Consider the following 26017-nt stretch of genomic DNA (forward strand, 5'->3'; position numbering starts at 1 on the left):
CGCGCCGCCCCGCCCCCGCGTCGCCGCCGTCGGGCGGAAGAGCGGGGGCCGGTCCCACGTGCTGGGGCGGCGGGGAGCCGGGACCAGCTGCTGCGCTTCTACGTCCTCGCCTGCCCGCCCGCCTGCGGTTCCCAGCCCGGCGGGTCCTGGAGGTGAGCACCTTACCGGGACCGCCTCCAGGTTGCCCAGGCCCAGGGTCCGCCTGGAGGTGAGCCCTTACATGGGACCTACTCCAGGTGACCCCCACCTGGGGTCCGCCTCCGGGTGAGCCCCTTACCTGGGGACCGCCTATAGGTTAGCCCCGACCTGGGGTCGGCCTCGAGGTGAGCTGCTTACCTGGGGCGACCCTCCGCCCGGGGCTCCGCGCTTCCTCGGGTTCTCAAGCGCTGGGCGAGAGCCCGCTGCGCTCGCCGCTTCGGCGGCTTCTCACATGGCCCCTCGCTGCTCTGCTGATTCTTGTTACTTGGTTTCTTTCTGCTCCGCAGGAGTCAGTGTAGCCGCGCGTAAGCGGTCTTTGCGTGAGTACTGACCGGGTTTGCTGTACAGCACTGGGCTTTTTCACACCCCCTTGCTAAGACCACTGGAGGCACCGAGGGCGGAACGTCGGTAGACTCCGGGAGGGTACCCGGGGCGTCTTTGTAGCCAACCCTGCTGCCACTTTTAAAGTACTTTGTAGCTGCGGCGATGGCTACAAACGTTGAACTTAGAAGTTAAGTAAGCAGTTGTTAAATAGGTATGGGACAATTTGACAAAATAGGAAAATGACAGCGCTCGACTGTCCTCTGTAACTGAAGGATGCTGTACCGCATGTGTGTCGTTCACCCGGTCTTGGCGCATTCCCCAGAGTTGCCCATTGAGAGTTCTGAAGGTTGGGCTGTAGGAGCTCAGGCCCCAGAGGTTCTAATTAAAAAGTGCAAGTGACCCCTCCTTCAGTATATCGAATTCTTTTGGTTTGATAGTTCTATGTTAGTTTCGTGGCACTACGATTCTTCGTTGTATTTCCGTTGTCCTGTTCTGTTTTTATTTACAATAATTTTATTTCAGGATATTTGTTAAGTATCCTGAAAAATTTTCTCTTTTGAAGAACTGACTTGTGTACTTTCATATAATGAAAATGACTTGACCAGATATGTTTCCCCTTTTTACCATGACTTTTAGGAAACTCAAAGCTACACTTACTTCAGTTATATAGAGTTACAGGTGGTTGATATGTCTGCTTTCCCTCTTTATTCATGATTTTATTGTAGTCTATATTTACAGTCTTAATTGTATAACGATATTTTGTAGAGTCTTTGAGGAAGTAGTGTGTCTTTGTAAATTTATACATTAAGGAATAAAGTTATAGTGGGAAGTTACTGTTGCAGCTGAAATAACTACTCTGTCGGGACTGGGTTTATATTGTACTTCATTTTGCATGGAGAAATGTTACTTTCTCCAAATACTACTTATTTAGCTGTTTGAACTACTTAATGGAGCTGTGCCTAATATATAATACATAGTATAATTCAGGAGATTTATACAGAGACTTAGCTTTTTCAATCTAAACCATGTGCAAATGAATCTCCTTTCACAAGTAATTTGAACACTTTGGGTTTTGCCCAGTTGAATTCCTGCACACTTAACTCTCAGGATGTGGTGTTCCACCACAGCAGAATATTTGTACCTGTGTGTGTAATCCATCTTCGTCCTGCTTCTGTTTCAATTTCCCCCAGAAAATTTCTTGGGCTCAAGCAACTTACGTGTAGATTTATGCCCAACAATTTGTTAAAGGAATATATGTGTGTGTGTGTGTATATATATATATATATATATATATATATATATATATATATAAACATACATACATATATATGCATATATATATGTGTGTGTATACATATATATGTATGTATATATATATATATATATATATATATTCGATATAACATATATCACGTAGCAATAAGACACACAGTGTTTTTTTCTTGGTGTCTGTTGAGCTTGGCCTTAATATAATTTCTTTCCATTGTTTTAAATTGTAGATAAAGTGTAGCAATGGCTGCTGTTTATTCTGGCATTTCCCTTAAGCTTAAAAGCAAGACAACTTCCTGGGACGATAAACTAAAGCTAGCTCACTTTGCTTGGATTTCCCACCAGTGCGTTCTTCCAAATAAAGAACAAGTAAGTTTAATGTGAAACTTAACATTTTTATAACCTAAAACAATTTTTTATGTAGCTTGCATATTGACATTTAGTTGAAATTTTGAAAGATTAGAGAAAAGGTTGGGGAAGGAAACACGGTTGGAAGTTAAAGTAATGTCTGTGAAAAAAGGTAGTAAGTCAGGTATTTCATTAACAAACTTGCTGTTGCAAAACCTTAGTTAGTATTTCTTACATTCTGAATTAAGTATATGCATTGGTGAACAAATTGGAAATTAGGTTACAGAAGTTAGGTTCTGAGTGGTCAGTAGCTCCATTTGCTCGTAAACGCAAAGTGGTACTCCAGAAGCAACTGCTTGTTGGGAGCTTTGTTAAACATCTTTGGAATTTGATGATTTGAAAGTTAGAAAGTGGAGAAGCTTTAGTATTTGTATTAAGCCGTTCTAGAAATAGATTAGGGACCAAGAAAGACATTGCTGTTTGTTAACATTTCTCAGTCTCATTTGGCTAAGCATGTTTGTATGAGCTCATGGAATTGGATTCATATGCACCCATATGCTAATATTGAGGAAGACAGCACAAAGTGTGTCACGTAGATTACAACTATTAAAATGATGATGCCACACAGTGTGAGGAGCACTAGCATATCGAGCAGTTTCCAAACCTGGCTGCACCTGAGAATCATCTTGGCAGCAGACAGTCTCCTGGCCAGTGCTACACTGGGTGAGATGGAAGGAAAGTCATGGCAGGCAGTTTGATCAGGTCTCCACTCCTTATCCTGAGATGTTTTTTCCTTTTAGCATCTGTCACTGTTACAGCAGTTCTGTATTGCGAGCTGAGACCTCACCACCTTTCCTTGTGTTTCTGCATAAGGAAACATGTCACTGTAATGGAAAGTCTATATGTTCAACCCTCCTTGTCAGAAAGCACTGTGCATCACTTTACAGAAGACTGTCTTCTAGGTACGGTAAAACATTCGGAGGACATGGGAAGCAGAAGACACCCTGTCTTGTAACTCTACATCTCTGCTTCTGTGTGTCATTAGTCCGTGGCCTTTCTGAGCAATTGTTGTGCTTCTAACTTTCGAAATTTAGTGTAACTGTATGGAGGAGTTAGTTAGAAGAAACTGTTAAAGAGTTTCACTAGAAACTTTTTATTGGCCTCAGATGAAGACAAAATAAGTTCTGTTCTCTTTTTATTAATTCTTTAATTATATAACATTTTAAGATACTAAAACATTTATGTAATACAACATTACTAGAGGTAAGTTTTAAAGGAGAGGTTTTCCCCTGGCAATTGGATTGGTTATACATGGATTGTCCCTATAAATGTCTAGTGCTTTTATTTCTTGATAAATAAATTCATTTATTTTCAGAGTATATTTCTTTCAAATTTAGGTATTACTTGATTGGGCAGGACAGTCGTTAGTTGCATTTTATAAGAAAAAACTTGAACTGAAGGAAGACGTTGTTGAAAGGCTTTGGATCTATATCGATGGCATTCTACATAGCAAAAAATTACAGAATGTCCTCAAGAATGGAAAGACCGTTAATCTTCAGCTTTCCCTGGTCAAGGTAATTAATAGTCTCGTGGTGTTGTGTGTGTGTTACATGCATTTCTGTTGATTTCCTATTGTTGCTGGAGGCTTATTTGTTTTAGGGTTAATTATACGAAGATGCAGGAAATACCAAGGTAGGGGAGAAGGAAATAATGTTATTAGAATTATAATAATGACTGGTATTTATTGAACGAGTATTGTATATTCTACACTATGCTAAGTATTTTGTTACTTAATACTCAAGAAAAGCTTAGAACTGCTTCACAGAGTGGTTGTTGATTACCTTTTTAATTGGAAAAGATAGCTAGCAAATTATGGTACTCTCTGATTCCTCCCCTCCCCCTTTCTGTTGGCCTGAAGGGAAGTCAAAGGTCAAAATCTGGTAGGAATTTCCTCAAAGATTTTTGACCCAAAGTGATTTTGAATCATGAACTTCATTGTCAAAACAATATTCTGAAATGCTGTGAGAATAGCTGGTGACAATAAAAAGCGTTAATAATGAGCACTTAGTGTGTGCCAGGCTCAAAGAGGTAAAGTAACCTGAAAGGCACCCAGCTGGTCGGTGGCACAGCACCTGCTGCCTGCCTGATTGTAGAGCCTGTGCTCTTCACCACCGCACTGCCTCGCCCATGGGTGTGCAGGCAGAAGGAAATCAGTAAAGAAGAATTAAATAGCTGAGCTGCCTGATTGTTCGTAGACTGTAGTGGTCCTCGAAATTATATTCTATTAGGTTGGTGCAAAAGTAATTGCAGTTTAAAAGATTAAAAATAATTACAAAAACCTCAATTACTTTTGCACCAACCTAATAGATTGTATGTCACTTTTTACTTTATTATTTTTTAATTTTTTTAAAAGATTTTATTGGAGAACAATGTGTTTCTCCAGGGCCCATCAGCTCCAAGTCATTGTCCTTCAATCTAGTTGTGGAGGGCGCAGCTCACGGGTCTATGTGAGAATCGAAACGGCAACTCTGTTGTTCAGAGCTGGTGCTCTAACCAACTGAGACATCTGGCTGCCCTGTATGTCACTTTTTAAAATAATAGACTGGTGGCCACCAAAGTGGGTTATTCTGAATGGTCCTTTGGGAGAATGGAAAGAAAATCTTACAGTGTCTCTATATGTTTTTTTTTAAAGTCACAGTTTAATATTTATGGATGCTTTTTAATTACGTAAAATGTGAGCACTATAATACATGCACGCAGTGGGTACAGATATGGGGAAAGTTGTACAGATGAGCTGTGCGATCAGAAATATTTGGAGGGCCGGCCCGGTGACTCAGGCGGTGAGAGCTCCATGCTCGTAACTCTGAAGGGTGCCGGTTCGATTCTCACATGGGCCAGTGGGCTCTCAACACAAGGTTGCCAGTTCAACTCCTCGAGTCCCGCAAGGGACGGTGGACTCCGTCCCCTGCAACTAAGATTGAACACGGCACCTTGAGCTGAGCTGCCTCCCGGATGGCTCAGTAGGTTGGAGCGCTGGCTCTCAACCCCAAAGGTTGCCAGTTTGATTCATCAACTCCCGCAAGAGATGGTGGGCAGCGCCCCCTGCAACTAAAATTGAACGTGGCACCTTGAGCTGAGCTGCTGCTGAGCTCCCGGATGGCTCAGTTGGTTGGAGCGCGTCCTCTCAACCACAAGGTTGCCGGTTCAATTCCTCGACTCCCGCAAGGGGTGGTGGGCAGCGCCCCCTGCATCTAGAAAATGGCAACTGGACTGGGAGCTGAGCTGTGCCCTCCACCACTAAGACTGAAAGGACAACAACTTGACTTGGAAAAAAGTCCTGGAAGTACACACTGTTCCCCAATAAAAGTCCTGTTCCCCTTCCACAATAAAATCTTTAAGAAAAAAAAAAAAGAAAAAATATTTGGAGATCACTGTAGTAATACATTGGCTTTCAAGTATTTGACATATTTGTCTCAGCTTTTCCAGAGCCAGCAGTTACTTGGAGATAATCACACTTGTGTCATTGGGCTACTGACACAATGCCTTAGCACCCAGGATGAATTTGGTTTCATATGACGTAAGGCTAGGAGCCAGTCACTTAGCCTATGAGTGAATTTTGGAATCTGCCTGGCTCTCGTGATTTCTGGTATTTGTGATTTCAGAATTTTGGGAGCAGTAGACTGTAGGTTTGCTGCATAATATGCAGTAACTGTTAACGTTTGCTTTCCTATTTTAAGAGTGTTTTTGCTTTGGCTTTTAAAATAGAAACAGTGTAATTGACTATGAAATGTAATTGGGCCACAGTATCATCACCGAAGGCTCCTGTCCGTCACCTGTAGCATCTGAGTGGAATTGCAGGTTTAGGCTCTTGGGAGCCTAAGCCTTGTAAAACCCAGCTTCAAAAGGGACGGCAGATTTACAAAGGCACTGCTCCCTTTTCTGAGTTTATATTGTTAGGAGATGGACGTGTGCATGTGCAGGAATTAAAGTGGGTTCAGGTTCACAGATGTGATCATCTGGCACTTCTTTCTTATTAAGATGAGGGTAAGGAGTGAGTTGATTGATTCTGTTGTATTTTTTATGTGTATGTGTGGGTTGAGGGTCAGTGATGAGTTTTTCTTTCTTTCTTAATGCTCAGATCATAAATGAGAGAATAGCCGAGTTCTCCCTTTCGGGATCCCAAAGAAACATGTGTGCTGTGCTCAGCTGCTGCCAGGGCATCCTCTCGACACCCAGCCTTGCTGTCATCTACACGGCCAGACAGGAGCTGATGGTGGCCTTGCTGAGCCAGCTGTGCCGGGCAGCCTGCAGGCAGCCGGAAGGAGCCGTGGTAGACCCATTATTTGAGGTCATTCACCTGGCCCTTGGCCATTACCTCTTGATCCAGCAGCAGCAGGTCAACCCAAGACGTGCCTTCGGGGAGATGACCGGGCACCTGCTCCAGCCTTGCCTGGTCCTGAGGCATCTGCTCTCAGGGGGTGCCTGGGCACGAGCCGGCCATGGCCAGCCACGGCAGGCACTGGGCCGGGACCTTAGGGGTCAGGTCGAGGCCATGCTTCGAGGCGGAGCTTTCCAGCCCGAGCTGCTTTCGTCCTACAAAGAGGAGCTCTTGGAGCAGCAACAGGCTGACGCGAAGATGGGGGCCATCAAGATTGTCCTAGCTCCCCTGGGAACTGTGATTGGCAAGCTGGTGGATCCTGGCTGCTGCCAACCAGGCCTTCATGCCGCTGTGGTGGCTGGCTCTGTGCCTTTGCTGTACAAGGTCTTTCTGGACTCCTACTTCAGCGAGGGGAGTCAACTGCTGTGCTTCCAGGTGCTCCCCAGGCTGTTCGACTGCTTGAGGATGTCACACCTGCAGGAGGAGCAGCCAGGGGCCCTGCCCACGCCTGACTGGACGGCAGAACTCCTAGCTGTGGAGCAGCTGCTCACCATGGTGGCGAGCACTGGTGTGTACAACGTGGCTGCCGACAGGATCCGGCATGGTGAGGCCCAGTTCCGCTTTTACCGCCGCCTGGCCGAGCTGCTGCTGAAGCGCTCACAGGCGCCCGTGCCAGCCTGGTTCCGCTGCCTCCAGGTCCTGGTGTCTCTGAATCATTTGGTCCTGGAGCCGGACCTGGGCGACCTGCTGGCCTCGGCGTGGATTGGTGCAGAAGTAACAGACTCTCGAACCAGAAAGGCCCAGGAAGCCCTTCTTCACACGCTCTTCCAGACGTATGTCAAACTGCGGCAAGTGCCGCGGCTGTTTGAGGAGGTTTTGGGGGTGATCTGTCGTCCAGCTGCCGAGGTGCAGACGCCGCTGGTGCTGGCCTTGGGCCCTGCTGCAGTGCTCCGAGAGTGCCTCCTGGAGTTGCCTCCGAGTCAGGTCTTGGACACCTGGTCCCTCGTGCTGGACAAGTTCCAGTCTTCGGTGCTGCCTGACTTGCGGGGTGACGCTGACGTGGCCCTGAAGGCACTGTCCCTGAGCTCACTGCTGCACTGCATCATGTGCAACATGAGAACCTTGGACAGCGGCACACCTCTGCCCGTCGTCAGACGGATGCAGTGTGTGATGCAGAGGACGTTCCGAACGCTGCTGCAGCCCCTGCTGGACCTCCTGCCAGACCCCTCAGGCCCAGAGCCTGAGCTGTGGCTGCAGAAGGCCCATGACTGTGTGCTGCTGCTCTCTTGCACCTGGGCCCAGGTCGACACCATGCTCAGTTTAAACTGTAGCCGGTACCACACTGTGTCTGAGGCTCCTACAGGTGTTGCTCTGGAGAGCCTGAACCGCCCTTCATTGCTCCCAGGTATAGAAACACACCAGTGGAAGAAGATAGAAAGGGCTATAGCTCAGGTCAACTCCCTTGGCAGGTACTGCTTAGAACAGCTCTACCTGCAGAAAATGAAGAGGACTTTAATGCAAACCGGTTTCCAGTCTGAAGAAGCCCTGCGCACGCTGAGAAGTGAGGCTGCCTACATTCTCGGTTCTGGCAGAGAAAGCTTGACTCAGAGTACAACGGCCTCCTGGGACGGCCAAGTGAGCACAGTGAGCGTGCTCACGTACCCTGTGGCGCACTGGCACTTGATTGTGTCAAATCTCACAATCTTACTGTCCTGTCTTTGTCCAGATGATGTGAGATACCTGGCTGGCGTCCTGCTGAGAACTTTGCAAATGCCCAAAGCCCAGGAAGGCTCAGCAGACGAAGAGCCAAACATCACGCTAGGAAAAGTATCCAAGGCCGTGCTCCACAACCCTCTCTTTCCAGAAATGCAGTCACTTCATTCTGCATTCTTACTGTGCCTGAGCGCGCAGTGTACTAGCATTCTGTGTTCAGGCGCCCGGAGCCACCCAGGGCTTCTCCGGCAGCAGCTGCCCTGGCTTTTTGAAAAGGACTCCATAGATGTGGCTCATTGGGAAAACAGGTTTGCAAAAGTCGGCCCCGACGGTGTAGAACCAAGAGGAGAACTCGCCCAGAACTTACTGGCCTTGGTCAGGGGTGACTTTCCCATTCAGCTGGAGGCAGAGCAATCAGAGAGTCTCCTGGGACTTCTGGAAGTCATTGCTGCTCTGCAGCTGGACAGCCTCTTGCCCCCCTGCCACATGCACTACTTCCTTCTGTTACTGTCCATGGCCGTTGCCAAGCTGGGGGATTCTTGCTCCCTCTCGCTGAACCTCCAGTTTTTGATGACTTGCTACCGGCTTCTTGGTTGCCTACAAAGAGGGAAGAGTGCTCGCTCCGTGCTCAAGGTCATGTACATCAGTGACATTTTTGAAATCATTCTGACCTCGCTGTTCAAAGCCAGTAGCGGGCTTCTGATTGATAGTGATGACCCCTCTTGGCTGGAATTCCTCCAGGTGATAGGGACACTCTTAGAGCAGCTGTTGCAGGTGCTCGTCCAGGGAAAGCTCAGCATAGCGCTCAATTTTGGGAAAATCATTGCCTTCCTCTCGCAGTGCCAGGAGTGCAGTGCAGCGACCACAGGCGGACAGCTGGGAGCCCAGCACCCTCTCGGCCGGCAGGTCCTTCTGGTGTCTTTAACCAAGTTGTGCCAAGTCCTGGGGCCTTTTGTCCAAGGGCGGAAGTATCACGAGGCCCCAGACGTGCTGCCGGGGCTCCTGCTCCAGGCAGGGGCCGCACTCCAGCTCTGTGCAGCAGGCAGGCCCTGGGGGCGACCCCCACACCCTGCTTTCCTGTCGGCAGTCAGTGTGCTGCTGGAGGCTGACGTGGGCCAGTACTGCGGCCACAGGGGGACAGAGAGCGTGCAGCTCTCCCACGCTGCCTTCTGCCGCAGCGTTTTCTCCCAGGTCCTCTCTGACTTGCCCGCTCTTGCAGGAAGTCCCCAGGCTTTCCTGGCAGCCGTGCGATTTTTAACGCTGTTCCTTTTGGCCCCAGAACTACATCCCAAGAAGGAGTCTGTTTTTACTTCCACGTTCCATTCTGTGAGGAAAGTTCTTGCAGGTAAGATGTTTTCTTTTGAGCTAATTCTGTGCTCTAGTACTTCTGGGAGAAGCTGGCTGAGGGGTGAGTTGCTGTCCCTCCCGTTTTGAGAACAGATGTTCATTTTAAAGGTACAACTCGGGTGTCTCCCTCTCAGGGCTGTCCAGGGAGTACCCACCCAGGGCCTGGCCTCTGACGGCTGCCACCCTCATGGTGGTCCCTGCGCCACACACAGCCTTCTGGGTGTGTTGTTTAGCACCTTAGTTCACTCATTTTGGAGATTGTTCTAGTTTGTAGCTTTGAAATCATTGCTCTCTCTTTTCTAGCTTCCACCTGTCCTGCTCTGGACGGTCAGCATAGATAATTCCACCCTTATCAGCTGGCTTCTGTGTCAGATCGTCAGTTCCATCAACTGACTGAAGAAGTACATAAAATCTGCCAAGTTTGGAAAAGTGCAAATGACTTAATTTATCGGGAACCTCATAAAATTCCTTGGGGGCAAGACTCCCCCTGCCTAGGTTTCGGTGTGGCGCCGGCCGTCCTGGGGCCATGCATGCTGATTGGCTGGCTCAGCCTGTCACTTCCTCGTTGTGTTCTAGTCGGATGTCACAGGACCGCCGAGCCAGCGAGTGTCTTCATGCACGAGGAGTCCATGCCTGCTGTCCCCTAGGTCAGAGGTTACCGGGCCACATTTCATCCCTTTTCCAAGGTCGCACGTATCACGTACCACAGCTAGTGCGGCTTTGTTTTCTTTTGCTTGTTACTGAGGGGTTGTGGCGAGTCAGGACAGTCTCTTGAGGTGAGGCTGGGGAGTCATCAGCACAGCCCCACCTCTGTTTCCCGTTGGAGAAGCTGTGCTGGGGGACGAGGCCCAGGCGCGCTTGGCCATAGAGTATTCAGGGGCCTGTAGGACATACCACCGGGGCCGACGCCAGAGCCAGGGCGCTGGGGCCTGGACAGCACTGCATGGGCCCCTTTCACGGCCTTGATTGTCACTGACTAAAAGGCTTTAGTGTCACGTGTTCTGTCTTCTGTCAGCCACTTTTTTGGGGAGTGGTGTTCACCTTCTTCGTGGAGACTAAAATTTAGTCTTCTGTGGACACTAGTTACGGCGTCTTAAGTGAACGCCCCAAGCAGTGGCAGCTGGGAGTTGGAAGCCCCAACCCCTCCCCTTTGCTAAGCAGGACCCATGTCTTCTTCATCCCTCCAGCCTCAGAACGTGCAGGGCCTCCGTGCTGATGGTGTGTCCTCCGACCTCAGGGACAGAGCTCAGTCTGGTGAGGGGTAAGACCTGCCACCTCCCAGCCCTCAGACCACAGGCCCGGCGCTACCTTTGATGCAGGCCTCACACCTGAGCTGCTACACTGTCTAGAGAAGGGACCAGAGCGCTGAGAGGTCTGGAAAAAATGCCAAGTGAGGAGAGGCCCAAAGCTTTGCGCAGGGAGAGGGAGGATTACGGTGGCTGCAAATAACAGAAGGGTGGCCACCTGTGTCCTCGGGTGATTCCACTGTTTCATGTAAACAAGCGTTTATTGGGAATGCTTTCTGACAGTGAAATAGATGACCTCCATTCAATTATACAAACCATCACTTTCAAAAATGCTTCACATACACGTGCAACTTTATCCTACTTGGAGATGAACGAAGCACTGATTTTGACCTCCTTAAGTAAGCAGATATTTACACAAATCACAGGTGGTGGGGTGCTGTGATTGAACCAGAGCTGTGGGGTACGGGTTGAGACGTTGCCTCAGGCAGCCCACTAGTCAGCAGTGGCCTCTGAAGGCCAGGTAGGGCAGGCGGAGATATGGGCGTGCTGACGCTCTGCTGGGCAGTGCAGTGCCAGCCACAAGGCGTGGTCTGTTAGCCCGTTCACTGAGGAGGGAAGTGACGCTCAGAGAATCTCACATCCAGGGTCTGACAGCTTGTAGGAGACTTGGGCCCAGGTCTCTCAAAGCCTTTGGTCCCTGTGCCCTCGATGCTGTGTGTCATAGGTAAAGACTGGGACCCAGGAAGGGACCCTGGCAATATGGGCCAGTCTGATGGCTGGAATGTGGCTGCAAGGAAAAGCTGGTGTCAGATCACTGGGCTGTGAATATCCTCTCTGAGACGTGTTACGAAGCCATGGCCGGAGGACCCAGGGGCCGTGGGAGGCTTTCCTGCACTGAGTGACAGCTGGGGGCGACTGCAGCAGGCACCCCCGAAGCTGAGGGCTCTTCTGATCGCGTCAATGCTCATGTCTGTTTAAAAGTACCAGCCCACCCCCGTGCCCCTGCTGAGGTTATAAAAGAATACAAGGAAAGGAGAAATAGTATAAAGAAGGTGACTACCACCTGTCTCCGGTGGCTAAGCATTTCTGTCACCCCCCTCAGGCTCTTCTCTGCCCACAGAGCGGGAGAGGTGTCTCACTGCGAGTGCCCCTGAAGTGGTGACTGTCAGTGGCTGTGCACCATGTCATCACGTGGCTGCTCTAATTCATTCCACTGCTCCTCGTCCAGGACATCGTAACAGTTTGGTTTCTTTCCCACACAGATACTGCCGTTCCTGTTCAAGTAAGTCAGGATATCGAGTCTCATTTTGGAGCATTGTTCACCCAAATGTTAGAGGTTGGGACGACAGAGGACTTCAGGACAGTGATGCAGTGTATCCTGCAGGGACTGGACGTCAGGAGCGTGTGGACAGCAGACCAGCCGGTGGGTCGCCCGTCTCAGCCTCGCGTGGCGTCACACAAGTGGTGTCAGCTCGAATGGGAACACCTACGGTGCAGTGTCACTCCGAAAACCAAGCACAAAGTCACACCCATAGAGACTCCAGGCAAAGGAGGCACTGACGGAGGGAGCCCAGGCCTCACGTTTCAAAGGGGAACCTTCCAAATGACAGCTATGTTCTCCTTATGTGAACTACTAAATATTACTCGTAGGATTGACACACAAAGAGGTTAGGTTCTGCTGGTCCTTTTCTTTGACCTCTCCCGTTACACTTGTTGGAAACTTGATTTGGTCACACAGCCCGGATCCTATTTGAGAATCCCTTAGTTTAGCAAGCTGCCTGTCCGTCCTTTGTGCCTTCGTTCATTTGCTGTGAAGCGCTCGTTGCATTCAGCCTCTGCATGCAGCCCACATGGTCCTCTAAAAGGCCCGTGCACTGCTCTGGCCACATGTCCCCTCTTGCACGGGAGGGAGAAGCCGCAGAGCGAAGCATCGCGGGGCCAGGATTCCAGTCAGGTTATCTGGCTTTCACGGCCTCACGACGGCCTCTGGACTTTCGACTGCGATCAGCACAGGCTGGGTGTTGGTTTGGCAGGAGGACCCCTGTGTCCGTCGGGCTGGGTGTTGGTTTGGCAGGCGGAGCCGGGGGGGCTGCAGGTCAGTGGGGCCCGGAGAGGACCCCTGTGTCCATCGGGCTGGGTGTTGGTTTGGCAGGAGGAGCTGGGGGGGCTGCAGGTCAGTGGGGCCCAGAGAGGACCCCTGTGTCCATTGGGCGCCTGAGGCCTGCGCTGGACCAGGGCCGGCGTCTGTGTGTCCTCCGCAGACCTGCCTCGCTTTCTGTAGTGTCTGGTGTACGTATCTCAGCGTGCTTAGGCCCTGGCTCTGAGGGGCCTCTGGCCTTCCAGGTAGAACACAACAAACTGTTTCTGTTCAGACCAGTCAGGTAGAAAAGGGTCACGGAGGACGTGGTTTGGGGGGCTTGGGTGCGGGGACACTGCTATGAAGACAGGGTGGTGTGGGCACAGTGCACTGACTGGGGGTCTGCCAGGAGCAGAGTTACGTGTGAGGGTGGGCGGCAGGCCCTTGGTGTGGATGCGTCCCGCCGAGGGGAGGATGTGCACGGCTGTCTGGGCGGGGAGTGAGAGGGAAGGTGGGAGCCAAGTGGGTTGTTGGGGGAGGAAGAAGAGGCTGGTGTGGGGTTGAAGTCGATGGCGGGCACAGGGGCAGACATTTACTGATTAGGCACGCGGTGAGGGCAGTTTCCTCCTCAGAGTTCAAAGCTGTCACTGCAGTCAGCACCTAATCTGGCTGCTTTGTTTGCCCACGTTTCTTTCTGGCCCTCCTTTCATCCACAAGCACTTAGAATCCAGCCAGCTGCCTCTTCCAGCACTGCCCTGACGAGACAGGACCTCTTTCCATCACTGTGCCTTTTGTGTCACTGCCCTGGCACACCAACATGTTTGGTTAGTGAGATGCTACTGAAAAGGCCCCCACTTTGCCCAGCTCTGCTCATCCTGCTCATTCCCCGACCATTTGGTGATGCAAAGGCCATCACCCTCAGCACTTCACCAAACCAGGTCACCTGTGACCATGACACCTGTGCTCTGACGGGCTCTGCTCTGTGACGTCAGCACTGGTGATCAGCTTTTTTCCCAGATGAACTTCTTAAGAGAGAGTTGGCTATTTCTGCTAAGGTTTTCTCTCTTACCTTAGGCCATTTTGTTGGCTCTTTCGCTGACTAAGCTGCTGCTGGCCTGCCCGTTCAGTGGAGAGAAGGCAAGTCTGTTCTGGCGAGCATGTCCCCAGATAGTGACGGCTCTGACGGTGAGTACTGCTCCTTGTCACCCCTTTTCCTGTGCAGACGGGCCGTGTGCTTGCTTCTCTGCAGGGCATTCCAGGGCCGACGTCCTGCACATGGCTGTGAGCAGAACACTTTACTGTCAGTGTGTCCTGTCTGATCTGTCTCCACAGTGGTGTCGTTGGTCCAGGGCGCATGGAGGTGGTGGAGGGCCACAGGGAGCATTAGGAAGAGTGAGCTTTCATTTTCTCTAGGTGCCAGCGTTGGTTTCAATGGCGTTCATCTCCAAGAGTCACACATCACTTGTGGTGGGGAACTTCTCCCAGGGGAGGGGCTGCTCCCTTGCTGGGCTGGGCTATGACCACCCCGGACAGGAAACAGCAGGAGGAATGTGCTAGCAGATGAGCTGAGAAGGATTCTGTGGCTGCCTTTGTCGCCACAGAACTTTGTGCTCAGTTTCGTGTATTCATTCATTATAGGGGTGTGTGTTTCAAGTCTGCCATGGTGAGGGAGAAATGGCTTTGTAGAACGGGATAGTAAGGTTGCCATAATCCCGCCAAACATGACATTTGGGTACCTGGTGACTATACACTGTGGTCATAAGACTGTTTCACTAGGACAAAGCCTACTTTAGATCGGGTCTGTCTCAGCGTTCTGTTCTGTGAAGAGTCTGGCATCAGTGTTCTGCTCAAATCGAAACAGCAACACCTTCTGACGTACAAGGTCAGCCCTGGTCGCAGCTCGTGCTGCCTGAGTGACTTGCTCAGTCGGCAGATGCACAGGGTCTTCAGAGTGGACGCACTGTTCTCTGTTGTTTTCCTGGGATCTGCAGTGACCAGATCTCTACCTGGTGTGTGTAGTGGCATCAGCAAGGGACCGGGGTAGAGTCGGAGAAGAGGGGCCATGTGGCTGGTGGTCAGTGTTGGCATCGTGCATAGTAGGTCTGCATTGATACAAACACTGGGCTGGAAATGGCTCAGCTACATCTCAAGGGCATAGCACAGAGTTAGCACAGCCAGAGCACCCCGGAAAAGATGAGCGTGTGCAAGGTTGGCATGGGAGGCCGGGCCAGGCCGCTGTTCACAGATGGCCATGAGGGGAGGCCGCACAGGTAAGGAGGCTGAGCTGCCCCTCCTCGCGTGTGTTTTCTTTATGCCCTAGAACAATAACTGAACGCCTTTAGAGCTGATGTTTAGTTTAGTTATAGACACCGAGCACTCGGGACCTTCTTGGGGAAATGTCTGATAGGAAGTCTCTAGTTTAGAGAAATAGGATGAATAAACTCTTTCCTAAGAAATTACTCTCTTCACGGTAAATGAATCCAATAAGTGTGGACCGAGACGGCTGCACCCATCATGGTTGCCCTTGGAGACTATACACTGGCCTTCTTGTCACTTCAAACTGCCCACTGGCCATCAGTTCATTTTGGACATGCTTATACCTGTCACATCAGTTCTCCCCTCAGTCTGCTTCAGGTGTTGTGTTACTTTCTTTGAGAATCACCTTCATTTTCTTCCCTTTATTCCTTCTGGTCCTGTAGCTGCAAAACCGAGAGGCATGTCAGGAGCATCCGGTGCCCCTAGGGGTGGTCGGGCGTGTGTTGGATGTCTTGGCTGCCCTGCTGCGGCGTGGGGAGGGGAGCATCAGCAACCCGCACCACGTCGGCCTGGCCTTCAGCATCCTGCTGACCGTCCCGCTGGACCACCTGAAGCCCCCGGAATACGGCAGCATCTTCCTGAGGATGCACAGCGTGCTCTTCTCGGTCCTACAGTGTCATCCGCAGGTGAGGCGGGGCGGCTCGCTCGGTGCCAGCAGCCTGATGTCAGCTGGCCAAAAAGCAGCAGTAAAGCCGCTTAGTGCAGGATAATAAAAATAGTGATTTGCTAAGTGAAAGTGTGGTTCCAGCATTCCTCGGGGCCTGGGTGGCTTTCCAGCACAGCAGTGCTCGACTTTCACCTCGGGCGGTTTGCAAACTCAAACTTTGTTGGATCTGACACTCTGAGCCGTGTTGTGTACTAGCTATTACAGGAAGCTCATTAGAAATTATTCTGGTTTTGCAGGACCCATATTTAAATGTCACTCACTTGATTAGTTTTCTCCTTGGGTTAATTCAAATGGGTATGGAGATTGAGGCATCCTGAGTCCCAGTTATAGGTTGCTGCCTTTCAAATTAAGCCGACACTAGAAACAGATGCCCCTAGATGAGGTGCCAGCTCAGCCAACATTTAGTGAGCGTTTACTGCATCTCACTTCACCCCTACAGCAAATTTAAGAAGTAGGTGGTAATCCCATTTTATTGATAAAGAAACTGAGGCTCAGAGCTGCTAAATGATTTGACTAGTGTCATCCAGCTGAGTCTTAGAATTGGCCAGATTTCTTTGGCCAATGTCCTTTTCACTGTGCCACCTCTGTATGTGGGTGTTCATAAGTAAGGATACATCCACATATCACCCACAGGCACATGCACAGGTTATTAAGTGTTTTAATGTTCTAAGGTTAGAAGACCTGCCAGCAGTACAGTTTTCAAAAAATTTATTCCCTGGCAAGCTAAGCACTCATGACACTGGGCCTCACTCCAGTGCTTTCCTTGCTAAACAATTGCCTTTGGCCTGCCTGTCTCGTCTGCATCTTTGTTATTAAATCTCTCTGCTGATTGCTAGGTGTTTTATGTGACCGTACAATATAAACGCAGTGGCAATCGATTACAAACTGAAATTGCCGAGGTTGCAGAAGATGCAGGATTTCATACAGGTGATGAAGTGACGTTAGCTGTATAAATCTGCAGAACCGGTAATTAGTGAGCTGTTAACAGAAGTAGCCGGTTACTGAGAGCACTGATGAGGACAGTGACACAGTGTGCACGAGAGATGATGTGATGATAGCAGGTCACACTCACACGGCCTGTGGGGCAAAGTGGGGACGAGGGGCACTGTGGCATGTGAGTGTTGCTTGCAGTGTACACAGTGGGTCCTGTTGGTGAGAGCAGCAGGCAGAATCTGCTTAGGTAAATAAATCTAAAGGGGGTCCACAGAGTGAGCCCGGCCTGAGCTCCCAGCGGGGTGGTCAGCAGCTCGAGCTGTTCCAAACACCTTACGAGTTTTAACTCATTTAATTCTCATGACCCATGATTATCGTCATTTTGCAGATGAGGAAACAGGCACAGAACGATTGGGTGGCCTGCCCAGGGTCATGTACTAGGCCAGGTGTGAACTCAGAGGCTGGCCTGGATTTGTGTGCTTTTAATTACCTTGATAGCAGAGGATTGAGAGAGATCTGGAAGATCTGATGGAGCTCTGGAATGCTTCTGCAAAAACGACCTCTTTCTGAACACGTTGCAGAAGTTGATGGTTTGAAGGAAAGAACGTGATGTTACGCTATCAAGAATTTGGTTGGATAATTTAGGCCAAAGCAAAGAATTCCGACACTTGATTTGGTCCTTGTTTGTTCTAAGAATTAGAGCAGCACTGTCCCATAGGGCTTCCGAACATGATGGGCACGTCCTGTGTGCGCTGCCCTGACCAACTGAAATGTGATTAGGAACTGGATTTCAATTTTCATTAATTTACATTTAAGTAGCCACAAGTGGCCTGCGGCTGGCTTATTGGACAGTATGTTGTTTTGATCACCATCTAAGGATGGTTGAGTATAAAAAAAGCATGCTTTATAATTTTCATATCATTTTTCAAGATAAAGTCCCAGCCAGCCCTTGTCATTCATCACTGAAAAATGAGAAGTTTTGATCCTTATTTTAAATAGATTTGCTTTACGTAACCTTATTTCTAGTGCTGGTTATGTTTAAATACCTTGGCTATTGTTCCTTTTATTATTATTTTTCGACCCATTTCCAGAACACACTAGTAACAACTTACAATAAAAGACACAGGTTCAGCAAATTCTAAGCTCGGGTGGCCCCGCTACATTCCTGACGTTCCATAGCATGGAAGCCCTACCTCAGACCATTAGGACAAATGTTAAAGAGTCAAGTGAGGTGCCTGAGCAGTTCCCTAAAAAGTCTGAGCAAAAAGAAGTCGGCATGACTATTCGGAGTGTCCTGATAGATGCAGTTAAGAAGGACATAAAGATGATGAGCGCCTTCGAAGAGAAGTTGAGAAAAAAACAGTTACGTGCATGTTTTTATATTCTTTTGTCTATTTTTATTACAGGTAATGCTGAAAGCCATCCCTTCTTTCTTGAACTGTTTCAATAGGTTGTTGTTTTCAGTTATGCACGAAGGGCGGCAGAAAGACAAAGGTAATTCCCAGTCATGACATCAGCTGCACAGTTTCAGTTGTGTTTATATTGCGGTGTCTTTGGCCATGTATATTACTGAAAATAAAAACACCCAGTTGAGTTTAAGTAAGAGGAATGTTCAGATCATCAAGTAAGTATGCAAAACAATTTTTTAAAAAATTTCAAGCTGTCACAATTTTTTACTATACCTAGAACAGTGAATGCATTTAATGTCTCCTAATTGAAGTAATTCTTTTTCTAGAAAAAACAGTATTTAGATTCAGGAAATGTTTATTCTCGAGTAAAGGGGATATAAAAGCAACTATAATCCCATTGTTGGCCTCAGGGACTCCCCAGTTTAATGGGGAGATGGAGAAGAGACAGCAGTTAGAGCTGTCCTGTTCTATAAAAGGGGTGACTTATTGCAACTCACAATTCCAGCCCCATCTCGGCGAAGTCATGAAGCAAAGCGCCATATGGCAATAGCAGAAATTATGTGTACAGCTTATTTTCTAGCCTTGAAGTTTGTTCATTTCTGCTAAATTTTTAAGTTTGGGGAGATTCTCATTAATTAAAAATTTTCCTGTAAAGTGAGACTGTATTTCAGACTTGCATGGACGGGCCTCATACCCGGTGGTGTGCTAAGCATGAAGATAGGATGTCTGGAGGGAGCGCTGGGACCACAGGCGGGGAACTTGGAGGGCGCCAGGGATGACCCTGGGCAGTGGTTCTGGACTAGAAACCCCTGAGTGCTGCTCAGCTCCCCGACCCCGGCCAGTGGGAGTCAGTGAATAGGTTTGCACTTACAGACGTAATAACTAGTTACACCAAGTAACTTGTAAGAAAGGACAAAAGTGTTCACACTGCACTGTAATTCCTCCCCACATATTCTGCCTGGTTTGGCACAATTAGGTATTTGGCTTTCCCTGTGTCCCATGCAGAGGATGCCTCAGTGTGACATTGAGTATACTCAGGAGCAGGTTCCAGGTCCCGCGCTAGCCTTGGTCAGTTGGTGGCTAACTAGTTCCATGTCAGGGCCACGGTCATGTCTGAGCTCAGCAAGAAAGAATCCTTGTTGGTCTTGTGCGGTCAGCCTGGACAGGACGTGTGAAGTGGCTGCATAGGGGCCCTGTTCCCAGCCTTGCCGAGCAGTGGAGCAGACATGGTCACATGCTGCCACAGGCGTGTCCCACGTGTAGTTGTCACTGTGTCCTTTGTTCTGGCAGGATGTAGGGCGCATGCATGGCTCTGAGCTATGTCCCTGCTGGTGCAGCTGAGTCACCTCCAGTCTGCCACTGGTTCTCTGATGTGTTCACGGCTTAACCGACTAGAGCTTTGACTGTTCGCTCTCTTTTTGTTGGCATCTAACACACTCTTTAATGATCACGTGTTGGATCTCTGGTAAATGCCAGGCGTTCATGCTGTGAGCTGGTGTGTGTGTTAAGCAGGGTGAAAAGAGAGAAGATGTGGCGTGTGTTAGAAATTCAGGTGCCCCACTAAACTATGTGGCCTGTCGAAGTGTCCAGTGAATGTTCATTTACATAATTCATAAAATTAACGTCTGGAAAAACTACATAGAGGTAGGATGTTTGTATGTATATTCAGGGTCTTAAAAAAGACAAACATTCTAAAAGTCAAGTTTGTTAAGGCATAATGTATGCATAACAGACTACATCCATTTAAAGGACACAATTTAATGAGTTTTGATAGGTAAGCACATTCGGGAAACCACCAGCACAAGTAAAATACAGAACGCAGGCCTTGCCCCAAACAGCCTTCTTGCGTCCGCTCCCCACGGCGGCTGCTCATTTGCTCTTTGTCACTGTAGATCTGTTTGCATTTTCTAGAATTTATAGTCGTGGGTATGTCATCGGAGAATGGAAGTGGGGACGGGCATTGGCATGTGCTGGGCTCCCCACCTGGGCTCTGCTATGAAGGCCTGGTGGGGGCATACAGCCTGGGCTAGCATTTTAGATCTTTGAGCTGCTCGACTTCTTGAGAGACTTTGTTAAGATGGGCCTGGGTGGCCCTGGCACCTTAAATTGGAAAGAACTAAGAGTCAGAAATAATCTGGGAAGACAGTAATGATAATTGAGTTGTATATATCTGGCTATAAAAGAAAAATCCTACACAAATAGTTTTGGAAAACTTAAGGAGGCCAAGACACAATTAGGCCGTCTTATCTTTAAAATCACGATGTAAAAAACTTTTATAAAGAGAATTTTCCATTTTTCTCATTTTAAACCTTCCTTGTAGAGATCCATCTCCTTTTAAATACAATAGCAATCCTAGATTTCATTCTGAAAATCTTAATTATTCTCATTAGACTAAAAAAATACCCTCCCCCCAAAAAAAACCCCCCAAAACCCCATGTACTTGTGAGTATTTTAAGTGTTCTTCCATGTAGTATAGATAAATATTTGGACATGCTGTCTCTCCCTCATTCTGTCAGCAAAATAAACCAGTTAAAGAATGGGAAAAAAATGGAAGGTTTGAATAATTTTGGGCCACAAAGTATAAAATTAGAAGAGTTAACACACATGGTTTTTGAACTAATTGGTTTGGCAATACTTGGCTTCTGCAGGAAGCACAGACGACCTGCCAGTGGTCATCGAGTGCGCCCGCCTGGTGGAAAGGATGTACAGCCACATTGCTGCACGGGCCGAAGACGTCACGGTCTTCTCCCCCTTCATGGTGGCCCAGTATGTGACGGAGGCACAGAAGGTAAGCCCAGCTGCCTGCACGTCCCGTCCTCTACTGTGACAGACTGTCCTGCACGTCCCTGTCCTCTCCTGTGACAGACTGTCCTGCACGTCCCCGTCCTCCCCTGTGACAGGCTGTCCTGCACGTCCCCGTCCTCTCCTGTGACAGACTGTCCTGCACGTCCCCGTCCTCTCTTGTGACAGACTGTCCTGCATGTCCCCGTCCTCTGCTGTGACGGGCTGTCCTGCATGTCCCCGTCCTCCTCTGTGACAGGCTATCCTGTCAGACATCTGTAAGACAATATGATTTAACAGATCATCTGAACTATCATGTGAAAATGATCATGACTTTGAAGAACACAATCATCTTAGTGACAGAACCAATCGCCTCTGGGAATTTGCCCCCCAGTGGTTGCCGTGGTGCCTCAAACGTCTAGTCCATAAGCTGTGTCCTCACTGGTAGGTCATCAGGACATTAGTGAGGAATCCGATGCACTCAGGCACTTGGCTGGGACCTTGCAACTGCTTTTGGGTTTCAGCTTCTGCGGTGCTCAGACTGAAAATGCCAGTAGAGCCTGTTCTCGGCCCTTTGTCTAGATACAGTTTACATCCGTATAACACGGTTGTTAGGTTCCTAAAAATGCCGTGTTATATGAATCTGTGTTACATGAAACAAAGAACTAGTACAAAAAAGGAGGTTAGGTTCCAAAAATTTAAAAAACGTACTATTATATTTTTATAATTAAGAGAAATATCTTTATTAAAGCAATTTTCACCAAAAGTATAACATATTAATATGTATTAAATAATGTTTTCTTCATCATCACTACTAAGTACCATTAACCGAGGGTGATTTCTTTTTGACAAGATATCTTCATCCTCTGAACTTAATACTCCACAAACAAAGTGGATTTAAAATTCTAATAAATTTTAAAATTCTGTAGTCAAATCTGATACGACATCCATGCTCGAATGAAAAATTTCAGTTGAGGTATCGTTTGCTCCTAAAAGCTCTTATTACTGTTCCATGTTGTTCGGGGAGTTCCCTAATTTCGAATGAGATATTTTTTGCTCTTTAAAGCTCTTACTACGTTCCGTGTTGTTTGGGGATTTCTCTAATTCTCAAACCGTGTTAGAGTGAAACCGTGTTCTAGGATGCTGTGTTGTACGAGGCTTCCCCCCAATTCTTGAACGGTGTTATAGAAGTGCCGTGTTATGCGGGGGTTACCTATATTTACCTATATTTGTCCCAATCTCTGATCTGAAAGTCTATGTGTGATACTCACATAGCGAATTGAAGCCAGGCTGCCCATGCCCCTGCTGCACTCCCGATTTTAATTAAACCAGAATTTCTGGAAAGAAGCGCATCTTTAGGCTCAGGGACCAATGCAGCTATTCTGAGGCAGTTAGGAACTTAGGGCCCATTGTGCTATTGTTGATGGAAATCAGAATATCCACTAAGTGGTAATCCTAAGTCACACCTGATGTTGGGGGGTAAGGTGGTGTCCTTACCAGTACAGGCCTGCCAGGGATCTGTTTGGAGAGTGTCAGAGTCCACCGGCCCCCTGCTCTGGGGAGGTGGGGTAGCCCCGCAGTGAGAGCTACTGCCATTACCCCAAGGGCGTGTGGTTACCAAAGCTATCCACGCGCTGAGGAACTAGACACCACGTGCAGGTGACTGCTACACGATTTTTAAATTTAACAGATTCCAGTTTTTAAATGCTGCTGGTAAACACATGGCCATCATTTATGGAACAGCAAAGTACCCCTGTGACTTTCTGATGTTTTATCCCAGGTTTTTGTTCAGTTAGATTGGCTTCTATATTCCCAAAATATAAACTTTTAACATATGAATATTTGATTATTTAAGTGATGTGTGTAATGATATTTTAAAAGAAATGTCTTTCCTCGAGTTGGAGGCAGAAGTTGAAGCCCCTTGTCAGGTCTCTGCTTGCTCTTACCAAGGTGTCCCCCCCCCCAGGTCACCTTGTGCCCAGCAGTGAAGCGTCTCCTGCAGGAGGGCATCTACCTCATCATGGACCTGTGCATCGAGCCGGACGTCCAGTTCCTCCGGGCCTCGCTGCCCCCGGGGGTCAGGGACGCGTTCAAGGAGCTGCACAGTGACTATGTGAAGTATCACAAGACCAGCCGCGAGGGCGAGCGGAGGTACACCGTCTGAGCTGCGGCCATGCAGAGCGCCGCCGCCAGGAGGCCGCCAGACGGGAGGACCACGGACGGACGTGGGGTGCTCGGATGCGCGGGGCAGGGTGTGGCGTCCTCTGCGTTTACCAGTGTTTGTCTGCAGCCATGTTTTTCACACCAAGTACTTTTTATCACGTCTTTCACGGGACAAGTATTGCAGTAGCACCCTGAAACGTGCCCTGGGCTTGGCGAGGTCAGAAAGAGCTGCGGGGGCTGGGTGCTGGTCCAGGTGTGGTCTTTGTCTCAGTGCCATGCTTTGCTGCCCCTCGCTGCTGGGCGCTGTGCAGAACTTGTCTGTTACTGCAGTTAGGTGGCGATGTAATCAAGTCCTGTTTAAATGCCTTTGCCTTTTCCATTCTTCAAGCAATACGGGCAGTCATCTTGAAAGGCTGCTTTTCTGTGCTCCACACCACCCCACCTTCCTCAGAGTAGACCCCCGATGGAGCTGGGGAGCCAGGGCCCCACCTCCTCCCCCTCGGAGTGGATCCACCCCTCATGGAGCTGGGGAGCCTCCCCGTCCCCCCTCCCCCGCGGAGCGGACCCCCCCATGGAGCTGGGGAGCCTCCCCGTCCCCCCTCCCCCGCGTAGTGGACCCACCCCCCTTGGAGCTGGGGAGCCTCCCCATCCCCCTCCCCCATGAGTGGACCCACCCCCCTTGGAGCTGGGGAGCCTCCCCATCCCCCCTCCCCCGCGGAGTGGACCCCCCCTTTTCCGAGTTGTTGGGGACCCAGGGCCTCATGCGCAAGGAAGGCGCTGCACCCACCTGCTCTGGGCGGCACGCGCGCCCCACGGCGGAGGTGGGGTCGTCCTCCTGCCCGCTCTTCCTGTTCCAGTCTGCTTTTCCTCTTCAAAGGATTCTTTCTATTCAGTCTGAGAAATGCTCTTAATCACCTTTTCTTTTTACCTAAGCAATATATTTCATTGTATTAACCCCAGGAAATGACAATGGAAGGGAAAAAATTAAAACCATTTAGTTTCCGCTCCCCACATGGCCTCTGTATTGTCCTTGGTTTCCTCCCTTTGCGCTTTCTACATCATATATATATATATATATATATATATATATATATATATATATATATATATATTTACTTATATATATGTGTGTGGTCAACTGGCATCATAAGTGCAGGGTTTTTTAGTTACCTAACTTTTATTCCTGTGTAATATTTCAGTAATACCTCTTTGGGTCTATAAAGACATTTGACATACTTTTTAGTGGCTGCATAGCCATCCATTGAGTAACATAGCTGTTTTATTTAATAAATCCCCACGGTTACATATCAGGATCTTTCCAGGTATCCTTTTACAGGTGGTGCATGCAGCTTAATCTTTCCTTCTGCCTTTATTTCCATCAGATGGATCCCCATAAGTTGTATTGCCTGTCAGAAAATCCTATCAGTTTTTAAGGATTTACATAAATATTGCCAAATTGCCCTCCAGAAAGTATACTAGTGTATTTTCCCAGTAGTGAATCAACTTTAATATTATTGATTTTCTTTGTTTTATGCTTCCTTGATGCAAAATGTTATTTTGTTTTGAATGTCTTTAATTACTAAGCAATTATATGTTTTTCATATTTATCCATTTTTGTATCTTATATAAATTATGTTTGTGTAGTTATGTTTCTTATGTAATGCTAGCCTTTTTCTCAGTTGTGATATTTATTTATTTGTCTTGCTATCTGTAGAGTCCATGTTGGAATTCCTCTCATATCCCTTTTTCAGTGAATATGTAGACTTAATTATTTGAAGGCTCATTTCTAAACGAGGTTTTTTTTAAATACTACTTTTTCAAGCATGTGTAATTGGAGCAGATAATATAAAATGGATTTTTTTGGCTACCTGAGAGAAATAGCCTGTTTTTCGTGCCCCAAATTTGATTGTATTTCTCGCGCTGGCTGACTGAGCTGGGAGGTGGTTCATGCCTGCTGCATGTCCTACGTCTCTTCCTCTGTTTACACAGCGTGTGGAGCGGCTTTCTAAGCTCTGGTAACCAGAGGTCTGGCATCGTTTTGCTTAGTTCTCTGTAGCCATGGACTTCCGCCTCTGTGCTGAATTCCCCATGGCACCGCCTAAGAGAGGCTGTGACGGAATTTCTTGTTCACACTTGGAGATGGTGGTCTTTCAAGGCCACAGGCTGTAAACAGCTGGAATCAAAACCGCATTCTTGGTTTTACCCTTTTGGTTCAGTGCCCAGGCAGGAGGGTGATGGGTCTCTGAGACCCTCGTGGAAGTGGGCCGCTTTTTCTCTCTGCTCCCAGTGCATAAAGGCCAGGGTAGCAAAGGTGAGGGTGGCAGGTTTTTTCCTGCCTTTGGACTGTTCCTGGCGTGCAGACAAACATGGGGCAGTTCCCCAGGCATCCTGATGGTGGCACTGCAGAGCCACAGCTGAAGGCTCTGCGGCTGGGACCGGAAGCTCAGAGGTGTCTTCAAGGAAGAGCTGGCAGCGTCCAGTGGACCCAGGACAGGAAGGCCTGCTGCACAGTCCAGACTGCTGTCTCTACAATGTCACAGTCCTGTTTGAACTCTAAACCTGCCTCAGGAAAGAACAGTTTGCAACTCTTTTGCTGTTTAATGAAGAAGAGGAAACATTTTTCTTAGTGTTACAATGGAAAGCTGTGCTGTGTTCATTTTTATTTTATTAAAGTAGACCTCACAGGCATAGAGAGTTGGCCCAGGCCACTGTGTGCATGGTAGAGTGGGGGACAAGTGGGGTGACAGTGGAAGACGGGGTCTGAGCGACACCCCACCGCCCTGTGTGACAGCACACCCTGTACACTGGAGGGCCGTGTTGGTCATTCGTTTGACACGGAAGCACCAC

General features: G+C 48.5%; 1 protein-coding gene across 4 annotated transcripts; it reads left to right on the top strand.

The window, feature by feature from the left end:
• URB2 (URB2 ribosome biogenesis homolog) lies at window positions 1-25860 on the top strand. Of its 4 annotated transcripts, none has more exons than XM_019754787.2 (10): window positions 2-152; window positions 2022-2160; window positions 3537-3713; window positions 6278-9575; window positions 12087-12247; window positions 13976-14086; window positions 15601-15843; window positions 18224-18311; window positions 20875-21014; window positions 22974-25860. In XM_019754787.2, the coding sequence occupies exons 2-10, from the start codon at window positions 2035-2037 to the stop codon at window positions 23169-23171; spliced, it is 4542 nt and encodes a 1513-aa protein (XP_019610346.2). In that variant the 5' UTR covers window positions 2-152; window positions 2022-2034; the 3' UTR covers window positions 23172-25860. The 4 variants fall into 4 exon arrangements, with proteins under 4 accessions (XP_074172524.1, XP_019610346.2, XP_019610348.2 ...); XM_019754789.2 differs by having other exon boundaries at window positions 71-208; XM_019754790.2 differs by lacking the exon at window positions 2-152 and adding an exon at window positions 185-323.
• Window positions 25861-26017: the final 157 nt, after the last annotated feature.

Source organism: Rhinolophus sinicus, linkage group LG12 (assembly GCF_036562045.2).
Source record: "Rhinolophus sinicus isolate RSC01 linkage group LG12, ASM3656204v1, whole genome shotgun sequence".
In the NCBI taxonomy this organism is placed as follows: domain Eukaryota; kingdom Metazoa; phylum Chordata; class Mammalia; order Chiroptera; family Rhinolophidae; genus Rhinolophus; species Rhinolophus sinicus.